This window comes from Thalassophryne amazonica, chromosome 20, assembly GCF_902500255.1.
Source record: "Thalassophryne amazonica chromosome 20, fThaAma1.1, whole genome shotgun sequence".
Taxonomy (NCBI): Eukaryota; Metazoa; Chordata; class Actinopteri; order Batrachoidiformes; family Batrachoididae; genus Thalassophryne; species Thalassophryne amazonica.
In genome coordinates, this window is record NC_047122.1 from 11,513,733 (window position 1) to 11,527,255 (window position 13,523).

The 13,523-nt window shown below is 40.9% G+C and overlaps 1 protein-coding gene across 1 annotated transcript in view; it reads right to left on the reverse strand.

The window, feature by feature from the left end:
• The window catches only part of LOC117501852 (thrombospondin type-1 domain-containing protein 7A-like), a 316,378-nt gene that overhangs the window by 134,994 nt on the left and 167,861 nt on the right, over positions 1–13,523 (reverse strand). The window contains exon 10 of the mRNA XM_034160813.1: positions 2,593–2,725. Coding sequence (XP_034016704.1) covers positions 2,593–2,725 — 133 coding nt within the window. The remainder of the gene's footprint in view (positions 1–2,592; positions 2,726–13,523) is intronic.

The window sequence follows — 13,523 nt, forward strand, 5'->3', positions numbered from 1 at the left end:
TCCTCTCATAATGTCCATTCGCTCCATTAATCATGCACATGCATTATTCCATGTAATTTTGAATGCAGAGTGCAGGATTCAGTTACCGCGCTGTACCATGTAACTCAATTCAGTGTTCTCCTCTGCTCCTCTCCACTCGCTAAACTATCTTTATCTTTAGCCCATGCCCAGCTGGCAAATGGTTTCCCTTCTATGGCTTACAGAGCAATGCACTTCTCTTTCACTCTCTTTCTGCTACTCCTGTTGTTTCATATCTGTTTTTCTAGGATTCACCATCCTCGCCTGCAAGCATAGCCCGCATGTGAATTCAGATTGACTTCTCTCTGATTCTTTCCTCTTATATTTGGGTCTTTCTGCCAGAATCCTGGCTTATCACGGACGTGCTGGGAGTCCTGCCCGCTGGTTACCAGCTCGCATCAAACCTCTGCCTAGTGGGCTTTATTTTATTTTACTTTAAATAAAGTAAAATTCAAAATTTATATGAAAGAAAGTGCTAAACCTAGGGTAAAGGAAATACAATTCACAACAGTGTTGTCAGGATTATGAGCCATAGAGCTTTCTGCTCTTTTCTGACTTGGCAGATGTCATGTTACTTTGGAAGGAATTCTTGCAATGTTCTGGTAACTTTGTGTCAGTTCATATCTATGTCATGTACCTTATGTATACAGTAGTGTTCAGAATAATAGTAGTGCTATGTGACTAAAAACATTAATCCAAGTTTTGATTATATTTCTTACTGTTACATGGGAAACAAGGTACCAGTAGATTCTGTAGATTCTCACAAATCCAACAAGACCAAGCATTCATGATATGTACACTCTTAAGGCTATGAAATTGGGCTATTAGTAAAAAAAAGTAGTAAAGGGGGTGTTCACAATAATAGTAGTGTGGCATTCAGTCAGTGAGTTCGTCAATTTTGTGGAACAAACAGGTGTGAATCAGGTGTCCCCTATTTAAGGATGAAGCCAGCACCTGTTGAACATGCTTTTCTCTTTGAAAGCCTGAGGAAAATGGGACGTTCAAGACATTGTTCTAAAGAACAGCGTAGTTTGATTAAAAAGTTGATTGGAGAGGGGAAAACTTATACGCAGGTGCAAAAAATTATAGGCTGTTCATCTACAACAGGGGTGGGCAATTAATTTTTACAAGGGGCCACATAGGGAACCTGAATTATGTCCGAGGGCCACACCATCAATAACTCGGCTGTCTCCCATTACAAATTTTACAAAAAATTACCTATTTAACAGCTTTTATAGGTCATTTTTATTATTGTAATAATATGTAAATATTGAAATATACCTAAATAAACCTCTCTAATGATTTGCAACACACAAGCTTGACATTTTTAATATATGTAATAATAATCACAGACCTCATGAGGGCCGGACAGAGACATGCAAAGGGCCACATGTGGCCCCCGGGCCGCAGTTTGCCCAGGTCTGATCTACAATAATCTCCAATGCTTTAAAATGGACAAATGGAGATGCATGGAAGAAAATGGAAAACAACCATCAAAATGGATAGAAGAATAATCAGAATGGCAAAGGCTCACCCATTGATCAGCTCCAGGATGATCAAAGACAGTCTGGAGTTACCTGTAAGTGCTGTGACAGTTAGAAGACGCCTGTGTGAAGCTAATTTATTTACAAGAATCCCCTGGAAAGTCCCTCTGTTAAATAAAAGACATGTGCAGAAGAGGTTACAATTTGCCAAAGAACACATAAACTGGCCTAAAGGGAAATGGAGGAATATTTTGTGGACTGATGAGAGTAAAATTGTTCTTTTTCGGTCCAAGGGCCCCAGACAGTTTGTGAGACGACCCCCAAACTCTGAATTCAAGCCACAGTTCACAGTGAAGACAGTGAAGCATGGTGGTGCAAGCATCATGATATGGGCATGTTTCTCCTACTATGGTGTTGGGCCTATATATCGCATATCAGGTATCATGGATCAGTTTGGAAAAATACTTGAAGAGTTCATGTTGCCTTATGCTGAAGAGGACATGCCCTTGAAATGGGTGTTTCAACAAGACAATGACCCCAAGCACACTAGTAAACAAGCAAAATCTTGGTCCCAAACCAACAAAATTAATGCATCGCAGATGTGAAGAAATCATGAAAAACTGTGGTTATACAACTAAATACCAGTTTAGTTATTCACAGGATTGCTAAAAAAGCAGTTTGAACATAATAGTTTTGAGTTTGTAGCGTCAACAGCAGATGCTACTATTATTGTGAACACCCCCTTTTCTACTTTTTTTTACTAATAGCCCAATTTCATAGCCTTAAGAGTGTGCATATCATGAATGCTTGGTCTTGTTGGATTTGTGAGAATCTACTGAATCTACTGGTACCTTGTTTCCCATGTAACAATAAGAAATATACTCAAAACCTGGATTAATCTTTTTAGTCACATAGCACTACTATTATTCTGAACACTACTGTATATATGTACCTCAGTATATACTAGTAGAGTTCCACCTTAGATTTGGAATGTATAAAAGAATATATACCTTACTGAATTTTCATGTCACCAAAACATACAGTGAAACACACACCAAACAGGTGAGGATGCCTGATGTGGAGTGTTTACCTGTATGAGTGACACACTGTTGGAGCCTCACACTCTCTCTCCTGAGTCAGCACCTCTGGACAGTCCTGTCCCCCATTAGCTGGGAACTGAATGATGACTCGTTTTCGGTGCTGCTTCTTTTTGGCATTGTGACCTTATGGAAGACACACACACACACACACACACACACACACACACACACACACACACACACACACACACACACACACACACACACACACACACACACACACACACACACACACACAACACATTCATAAACATGTTTAACAAGTAAACAATGTCTCCCTTTACCCTAAAACCCCCTGTCCACATGCGTCCGGTTAGGTTGCAGTTGGGTTCTTGGTAGAAAAAAATTGCAAAATGGCAAACTCACGGGATAATGGCCAACCCCGCTGCATCCCATCTGCAAGTATACATATTCATGCTGCAGCACGCTGGACACTATCTGGACTATCAGGATTATCAGGATAATCAGGAACAAAACTTTGGACTGTTTAAAATTTTGACGCTGATAGAATTCATCAGGAACCCAACCAGGTCATCGGCAAGCTTGCTGCAACTTTACTGGGCCATCTGGAATGTCCAGGGAACCCTGTTGCAAGGTATTAGACTTGTACCAAACACTGACGTGCTGTCATCCTAATGCTCAGCGTGACAGCAACGCTAGCAGGCAGTGACATTTCCCATCCCGTGAATAAGAGATAAGACATAGCAAAAAATTTAATTTATTGATCCCAGAACGGGGGAAAAATCACTTGTTGCAGCAGCACAAAGTCATACAGTAATAAAGAAAAAATAACATTAAAGAAAGGTAACTAAAATACATAAAGTGTATAAAGTGTAATGCCATGTTTGCTGGTAAATGCAAAAATGGTGTGTGAATGTGTCTGTATGAATGGGTGAATGTGAGGCATAACTGTACAGTGCTTTGAGCTTCTGATGCAGATGGAAAAGTGCTATATAATTGCAGTCCATTTACCATCTTGCATTTTACCATCATGCCAATACAGACCAGAGACACTGTCACTTTCCACACTGGTACATGTGTGTGTCCTGGTAGTTAATGTCCACATGACAGCTGGACCGTGTGTGGACGTTGCGATTGCGTGTCATGTGGCGTGAGGCGCAATGGCCCTATGGGGTTTATATAGGATCTACATGGGATTCATATGAGTGTACATCACAGGCTGCTGTGTGGTTGGTGTTCAGCCAGTGCTGTGACATGCAGCTGGAGCCATTCCACAGCTGACTTTTTATCTCTGTTGTGAGGGCATGGGCACACTGCTGCCCATTAATTCCACCTCCAGAGGGACATGGTGTGTATGTCATGATGGGTGTTGGACAGCTCTCATATCCCGTTCAGCTGTATCTGGTGGCACCACACTGAACCTGTCAAATGCATCGACTCGCTATAGGCAGGCAGCACGCTGTGCACACCTGCACATCTGGTATTATAGCTGTGATGATTGTAGTGTCTCATATACATTTTGTAACCGATGGGAGGGAATGACAATGCATGTGTCAAATGACATCAATCATGCACATGACAGCCTGTCTAGGTGTGTGCACTGTGCTGGACAGCGATTGCACTGCACTCCGGCTGCCGTCCGGCAACACCTTGACAATGTTGGATGGGGGGGTGGAGGGGACACGACACACTCACTCACCATTTGTGGTGCTCAGGGGGCCGACGTGACACGCTGACTGTCCTTTGAGCTGTTGCCACCTCGACTGCACCTCAACAGTGGTGTTCTGGACACTACATTCGTGCTGGCCACGCGAATGGGCCTGCATCTTCTAAGTATCCTACAACTGCTGTTGGAAGTTCATGGGTGGCACACAAAGAGGTTATATAGGAGTACTAGAGTCCGCACTCCCAATGCTGCCCACTAAACGTGAACGTCCCTTCATGGACAACGACATGACACCTCCTAACCAGGCAAAATATTGATGAAGTTCCCGGATGTTAATGCATTTTCAAAGGGGCAACATACGCTTGTTTGTCGACCAAATGTCACAGACAAAGTGACAAGAATAACCAAAACCACTTACTTATGGAAGGAAATATTGTCTCCCTTCTTCCTCTGTTTGTGGCACTGATAACATGCACAGCTTTCTGGCATATTCCACCTGTTCCCTGACAGACTCACACTCCACACTCACACTCCTCAGTATGAGTGTGGACTCTGGTACTCATATATGACCTCTTTGGTGGCACCTCGAGTGTGGCCGAGTGCAGGTCAAATGGGCATTTGGGCGCCATTCGCCCTCATTCAGCCACTGGTGTGAAGGCTGGCTTGATCGTTCCATTCGGCCAGGGTTTGATGCGGCTGATCATTTTGTGCAGCGCTTTGACCGCGGTCTGAATGGTCTGACCTGTGTACGACATGCCGTATGAATGTTGCAACCATGATCAGATACCCGTACGACCTTAAGGGGTCTTAAAAGGAACATGTGGGCACTAGGCATAAGAGGAAGACATGATCCTGAATTGTTTCAGTCAGGAAAGTGAAAGCAATGATGCTTGAAATCTGGTGACACTAACATGTCTGAGAATGCAGAAGTAATTACTTCTGCCTTCATACGCTGTGTCGGGAAAGATGACTTTAAGGTTGCTTTCAGCTTGTTTTCATCTTGGAATATAATACATGCCATGGGATTAATATACATGCTGTTGGATTAAACTGCACAGTGTTTAGTACCTTACAGGAGTAAGTGAGGTCATACCGGACTTTTCCATTACAAATGGGGAGGCCCATGGAATGAACTCAGTGGTGAAGACGATGGAATATGTCTAAAAATGATTCTAACATGACAAGTATGATTAAATGAAGTATTAATGTGTTAAAATTAAGAGTTGATTAGAAAAAGTATGTTACAAATAAGTGAAATGAATGATTATATGAGTTGTTTTTCATAAAGAGTGCAGAGTCAGAGAGAAAGAGGAAGTGAAGAAGATGTTGCAAGCAGGGCAAGAAAAGCTGATGATAAACTCAAAAAGTAAATGAGTCCACCCACCACTTTAATCATATCTTAGATCTTGTTCTGACTTATGGTATGGAAATAGAACACTTAACAGTATTCCCTGAAAACTCCCTTCTGTCTGATCATTTCTTAATAACATTTACATTTACTCTGATGGACTACCCAGCAGTAGGGAATAAGTTTCATTACACTAGAAGTCTTTCAGAAAGCGCTGTAACTAGGTTTAAGGATATGATTCCTTCTTTATGTTCTCTAATGCCATATACCAACACAGTGCAGAGTAGCTACCTAAACTCTGTAAGTGAGATAGAGTATCTCGTCAATAGTTTTACATCCTCATTGAAGACAACTTTGGATGCTGTAGCTCCTCTGAAAAAGAGAGCTTTAAATCAGAAGTGTCTGACTCCGTGGTATAACTCACAAACTCGTAGCTTAAAGCAGATAACCCGTAAGTTGGAGAGGAAATGGCGTCTCACTAATTTAGAAGATCTTCACTTAGCCTGGAAAAAGAGTCTGTTGCTCTATAAAAAAGCCCTCCGTAAAGCTAGGACATCTTTCTACTCATCACTAATTGAAGAAAATAAGAACAACCCCAGGTTTCTTTTCAGCACTGTAGCCAGGCTGACAAAGAGTCAGAGCTCTATTGAGCTGAGTATTCCATTAACTTTAACTAGTAATGACTTCATGACTTTCTTTGCTAACAAAATTTTAACTATTAGAGAAAAAATTACTCATAACCATCCCAAAGACGTATCGTTATCTTTGGCTGCTTTCAGTGATGCCGGTATTTGGTTAGACTCTTTCTCTCCGATTGTTCTGTCTGAGTTATTTTCATTAGTTACTTCATCCAAACCATCAACATGTTTATTAGACCCCATTCCTACCAGGCTGCTCAAGGAAGCCCTACCATTATTTAATGCTTCGATCTTAAATATGATCAATCTATCTTTGTTAGTTGGTTATGTACCACAGGCTTTTAAGGTGGCAGTAATTAAACCATTACTTAAAAAGCCATCACTTGACCCAGCTATCTTAGCTAATTATAGGCCAATCTCCAACCTTCCTTTTCTCTCAAAAATTCTTGAAAGGGTAGTTGTAAAACAGCTAACTGATCATCTGCAGAGGAATGGTCTATTTGAAGAGTTTCAGTCAGGTTTTAGAATTCATCATAGTACAGAAACAGCATTAGTGAAGGTTACAAATGATCTTCTTATGGCCTCGGACAGTGGATTCATCTCTGTGCTTGTTCTGTTAGACCTCAGTGCTGCTTTTGATACTGTTGACCATAAAATTTTATTACAGAGATTAGAGCATGCCATAGGTATTAAAGGCACTGCGCTGCGGTGGTTTGAATCATATTTGTCTAATAGATTACAATTTGTTCATGTAAATGGGGAATCTTCTTCACAGACTAAAGTTAATTATGGAGTTCCACAAGGTTCTGTGCTAGGACCAATTTTATTCACTTTATATATGCTTCCCTTAGGCAGTATTATTAGACGGTATTGCTTAAATTTTCATTGTTACGCAGATGATACCCAGCTTTATCTATCCATGAAGCCAGAGGACACACACCAATTAGCTAAACTGCAGGATTGTCTTACAGACATAAAGACATGGATGACCTCTAATTTCCTGCTTTTAAACTCAGATAAAACTGAAGTTATTGTACTTGGCCCCACAAATCTTAGAAACATGGTGTCTAACCAGATCCTTACTCTGGATGGCATTACCCTGACCTCTAGTAATACTGTGAGAAATCTTGGAGTCATTTTTGATCAGGATATGTCATTCAAAGCGCATATTAAACAAATATGTAGGACTGCTTTTTTGCATTTACGCAATATCTCTAAAATCAGAAAGGTCTTGTCTCAGAGTGATGCTGAAAAACTAATTCATGCATTTATTTCCTCTAGGCTGGACTATTGTAATTCATTATTATCAGGTTGTCCTAAAAGTTCCCTAAAAAGCCTTCAGTTAATTCAAAATGCTGCAGCTAGAGTGCTGACGGGGACTAGAAGGAGAGAGCATATCTCACCCATATTGGCCTCTCTTCATTGGCTTCCTGTTAATTCTAGAATAGAATTTAAAATTCTTCTTCTTACTTATAAGGTTTTGAATAATCAGGTCCCATCTTATCTTAGGGACCTCATAGTACCATATCACCCCAATAGAGCGCTTCGCTCTCAGACTGCAGGCTTACTTGTAGTTCCTAGGGTTTGTAAGAGTAGAATGGGAGGCAGAGCCTTCAGCTTTCAGGCTCCTCTCCTGTGGAACCAGCTCCCAATTCAGATCACGGAGACAGACACCCTCTCTACTTTTAAGATTAGGCTTAAAACTTTCCTTTTTGCTAAAGCTTATAGTTAGGGCTGGATCAGGTGACCCTGAACCATCCCTTAGTTATGCTGCTATAGACGTAGACTGCTGGGGGGTTCCCATGATGCACTGTTTCTTTCTCTTTTTGCTCTGTATGCACCACTCTGCATTTAATCATTAGTGATCGATCTCTGCTCCCCTCCACAGCATGTCTTTTTCCTGGTTCTCTCCCTCAGCCCCAACCAGTCCCAGCAGAAGACTGCCCCTCCCTGAGCCTGGTTCTGCTGGAGGTTTCTTCCTGTTAAAAGGGAGTTTTTCCTTCCCACTGTAGCCAAGTGCTTGCTCACAGGGGGTCGTTTTGACCGTTGGGGTTTTACATAATTATTGTATGGCCTTGCCTTACAATATAAAGCGCCTTGGGGCAACTGTTTGTTGTGATTTGGCGCTATATAAAAAAATTGATTGATTGATTGATTGATAAACAACTGATCAAATGATTAAGATGTTGGTAAAATATGAAATGAATAATAAGGAATGAACGTGTTTGTATATGATCATATGAATTGTTTTTATGTGAAAGAGAATTGTAATGAAATGATTGAATATGATTGATGTGATTCTAAAGAAATGATTTAGAAGAATGAATTCTCAGAAAAGCTGAAGTGTTAACAGAAAAGAGGAACTTGAGCAATAAGTTACTGGTAAGGAGCTGCAGAAGATTTCCAGTAAGGGAAGGAGAAGGGAGGAGGTTTTGAGTCAACAGCGTCCCCATGGTAACCAAGATCATCTGAAGACAACAAGAGTCAAGCACATATATAAACTGTGAAACACCAGAAAAAGGGGTTATTCTTCCAGGGAGAGGTGCTGTTGCCACTTCTCCCCTGCTATGAGGAAATCACAAGACTTGACCATCTTGTGAGCATCAAATGGAATCGTGGAGTGAGAGGATTGGAGCCATAAGAGATCATTTGAGAGAGTTTTCAACTCCCACTCAGGCCGTCCAGTCACGGAGTAGCAGAGCAACGGAAGAGTAACCACTGGCCTTAAGTCTGAGTGGGGAACATTCAACGTTTTCTCTCTCAAGGAACATCACAGCATACCAGAATGGATTAGATCAACTTTTGGTTGATTGAAGAAGGAATAAACTCCTATGTGGATTAACTTCCTGAAGGATTACAAGATCACACAAGGATCGTGGTCAGCTAACGACTAATAGCTGATGAAGAGGAAATCAAATTCATCGAGCTGGGGACCCCAACCTCAATAACCTCCTTTCCTCACTCCTAGAAAAATTGTTAAGAAGTCAATCCAGTCCCAGTCAAAGTAAGATCAGTCAGAATTATTGAATCAAAAACAAAAATCTCTGCCAATCATTATTCAAATTATACTTGAATTATCGTTGTGAAATTATCATCATATAACCTATTTTGATTATGCTGTCGGCACTTGCAAAACCTGCAATAAATTTCCAAGCATGCAGTTAAAGTGTTAAGGCTCGGACATTGGATTATTGATGCTTCTTAAGGTGTAAAAGTTAAAGTTTATTGGGTGTACAACATCAAAAAAGGCTCTAAAAGGTTAGTCTGGTTTTTTAATGAAAATAACACATCCTGGGGACTCGCTGTACGAGTCACTAAATTCAAAATCTAGCAACATTCCAAGAGCCCTGATCCATAAGAGGAGAGCTGCCGTTAGCAGGCATGGCCGGTTCGTATCCTGGTTCCAGAGAAGGCTATTCGACCGGGGTGCGAGATCAGCGTCAGCAGGGTGGACATCTGGATGGAGGCAGTGAGCGGCTAGACGAATCTCCTCGCCACCAGCTTGAACAGCCTTTGTGCAGCCCTGCTGGGTAATACCCGTGGAGACACGAAGGTCGGACCCCAGAGACGGAGAGTTGGTTTAGTACACAAACACACTCATCGGAGGGTGAGCGTGTGCCGTGTATCTAAAAAAAGCGGGATCTGACAGCTGGTAGTGTCCCAGATGGTGAACTGCTGTTTTGAGTGAGAGGAAGATGAATAATTCCACCAACACTGGTTGTGAAAACAACATCCACCACAATAGTCAAAAATGTTCACGTTTTCTGAATTACCTTTAATAATGGTGAAAGATAAATTGTGAGATTAATTATTTTAGTCCAGAGACACACAATGCGATATCATATAAACAATAATGCTTTGTGGTATTACAGGGAAATTAAGATTTGACATCACAAAAAGATGTTGCACCTAAAAATTGATTTGTAAATTTTAAACTTGTATTTAATTAATTTATTTCATTTAAATTGTGCCAAACCACAATTTGCCCCAAGGTGCTCACACAAATAAGGTCTAACCTTAACAACCCCTAGAGCAAGTACACAGGCAACAGTGGTAATGAAAAACTCCCTCTGATGATTTAAGGAAGAAACCTCAAGCAGACCAGACTCAGTCCATGAACAATTTTATAGGTTAATAGCAGAACCTTAAAATCTGATCTCACTTGGACAGGAAGCCAGTGAAGAGATGCCAAAATGGGTGTAATGTGGTCGAGCTTCCTGCTTCATGCCAAAAGTCTGGCAGCAGAATTTTGAACCAATTGGAGACCCCTAATGCTGGATTGCAGTAAACCAGAAAATAGAACATTGCAGTAGTCCAATCTAGAAGAGAAAAAACGCATGAATCAGGGTCTCAGCATCAGACACAGACAGGATGGGACAAATCTTCGCTATATTTTGCAGGTGAAGAAAGCAGTCCTCATATTATATCTAATGTGAAGGTCAAAGGACAACGTAGGATCGAAAATTACCCCAATGGTTCATAACAAAACATAACCTGAGATCACAAAACACAACAGAGAAAGTAACAGAACCAAAACATAAATCCAAGTACAAGATACAAAAACTCAAAAGTGTATAAAGTGTAAGAGAAAATAACTGACAAGAAGACTAACAAATGAAAGGACACAATCAATAATCACACTACAAAAAGAACAGAACAATAACCAAAAACTAAATCCAGGAACACAAGTACAAAACCAACATGGAATTCAACAGTGAACAGAGAATAACCAGAAGACAAGGGAAAACATAACATAGTGGATAGGGGAGACAACGCACAGACTAATCAGGACTAATCACACAGATGTAGGAGAGACTGACCAAGGACAGAGACAGAGGGTGAACTACACGGAGGAGATGCATGGATACAAACAAAGGCACAAACATGGGTGATGGGGGCACACACAACATGGACTGCTGAAGACAGATGTGATGAGGAACAGGAGGAAGAGGTATGATGGAAGACCAAGCCCCTCCATGAGATGTACCTTCAACACATAGAGGAAGCAACTGACCTCAAGAAGTCCTACCAATGGCTAGAAAATACAGCACACAGTCCCTGATCATGCCAGCACAAAACCAAGCCAAAAGCACCATATCCATACCGTAGAAGCAGGAGTCTACCAAAACCAACAGAACCCAAGTTGCAGGCTGTGCAAATGTGCCCCAGAAACCATCCAGTACACAGTAGTGGGATGCAAGATGGAAGTTGAGACAACGTACACTGAGCGGCAAACCAAGTGTCAGGAATCGCGTACGGGAACATTTGTACCACATACAAATTAGTAGTCCCCAAGTCCTGATGGGAGACTACGCTGAGGGCTAAAGTCCTGTGGGACTTTAAGATAAGCAGCTGCTGGCCAACCAAACAGACATAGTGGTGGTTGACAAGGGAAAGAAGACCACAGTTGTAATCGAGGTGGCAATCCCAGCTGACAGCAACACCAGAAAGAAGGAGCATGAGAAAATCTAGAAGAACCAAAAGGTTCCAGTGGTGAGAGGAGCATAAGGAGCTGTAGCCTCCAAACTGGAAAAGTGGCTCCAGCAGAGTGCAGGCACATCAAAGGTCTCTGTCCTCGTGCCGTCCTAGGAATAGCTAGGATACTGCCCAGAACTCTCAGGCCTCTGGTAGAGGATCCGGGCTTGAGCAACACACATACCATATAGTGTTAAGGATTCCAAATGGAACAGATGTAATTTGATAACTTAATTTTCTGTAATTTAATAAAAGAAATGATAAAAAAATGTGAGTTGTTTATTCAGTTACGTACAACTTCTCATTTAAGGAGTCTAATTTTAAATGACTCAAATGTAACTGAAATGCAGCAGATCAAAACTGAACCTAAACCAAGACGAAAAGTCCGGACACTTGAACATAATGAAACATTTTTTGTGAGCTCTGGTTCATATGATATTAAAGGTATTTGTGTTAAAGCATTCGAACAAACATCATGTGGTTTTCCAATGTACTCATTAACTCCACTTTGACTGGAAACCTAACACAATCCCATGGATTATTGAATAGCATCTCCATCATACTCTCTGTTGAATCCAATAAACATTTATGAGTATGAGGGGTTACTGCCTTTCCAGGAAGTCCATATCGATATAAGTGCTATCGCATTACACTTCTCAGAAAACAATGGAGAATGATGTTGGAGGCTAATTTGCAGGGTTTTGTTCAGCTCAAAGATGTGGTCTCACAGTGAAGAACCATTCTTTGCATCCAAAAAGGATGATGGGAATTGAGCCTTTTACTGCAGCCACAGATTCTGACAAGTGATTTAATTGTTTAACACCCCTCTGAGTCAACTTTTTCTTTTTTTTTTAAGGGAAATCACCCACTGATGTGATTGGTCACAATAAATAGCTTCCCCCATTTGGGAATCAGTTGGAGACAACTTGCTTTGTCTAATATATGCTTCAGTGCTGGTATACACACAAAGGCAACAGTGAATCCTATTTCTGTATGCAAATCACCTTTTTAATGAAATGGATGAGGATACAAGGGCCAGACTGGGCCAGTCTGAGAGGAAGAACTCACATAATGACACTGTTCCCAGTAAGAAGAACACAACATGGTTTTTCAGAGTGTATGAGCAGACAATTACACTGTTCAGTGACATTCTACCAATGAAGTGATCAATGGAGCCACAAATACAGAATCCTCGGGGATGATGGGATTTTTTTTCAGCAGATGCTTCCAGATGTGTGTCATCTCTGTCTCTGTGTGTGTGGTGGAGCATGGCTAAGACCATGTATGACCTGGCAGGACAAATAACATCTAACAAGCTAACCTTGGTTTGAGTGTTTATTAACCCTCTGGTGTCCGAGGGCATTTTTTGGAAAGTTCACTGGCCTGGCATAAATGTTTTTTATTATTATTGCTGTTAACAGCTCTCCCTGCATCCCACAATCAAGTTTTATGTTTCTTTTTTTTTCAGGACAACCTGTGCTTTCAGAATATATATGTTTTTGTTGTGTTTTATAAGTGTAATAAAGGTTTACAATCAAAAATAGGCAAGGAAAAAATAAAGCAAAAAATAATTTTCCACACACATTTATTCAAAACACACAGCAAACTATAATAAACAACTGTTTTGGCACTTTATAAAGGTAATTTGAGGTCTTGTGTGAACGACTGTACAACAAAAAAGTTCAAACAATAAACACAAATGCACATTTTGAACAATATATACAAAATGGTCTACGTGTTTTGTTGTCCATTGATATGGTAAACAGTGCTTTACGCAGAGAAAGCAACCGAGTTATCCAGTAACATTCACATGCAAACTAGTGGAGTAATCCT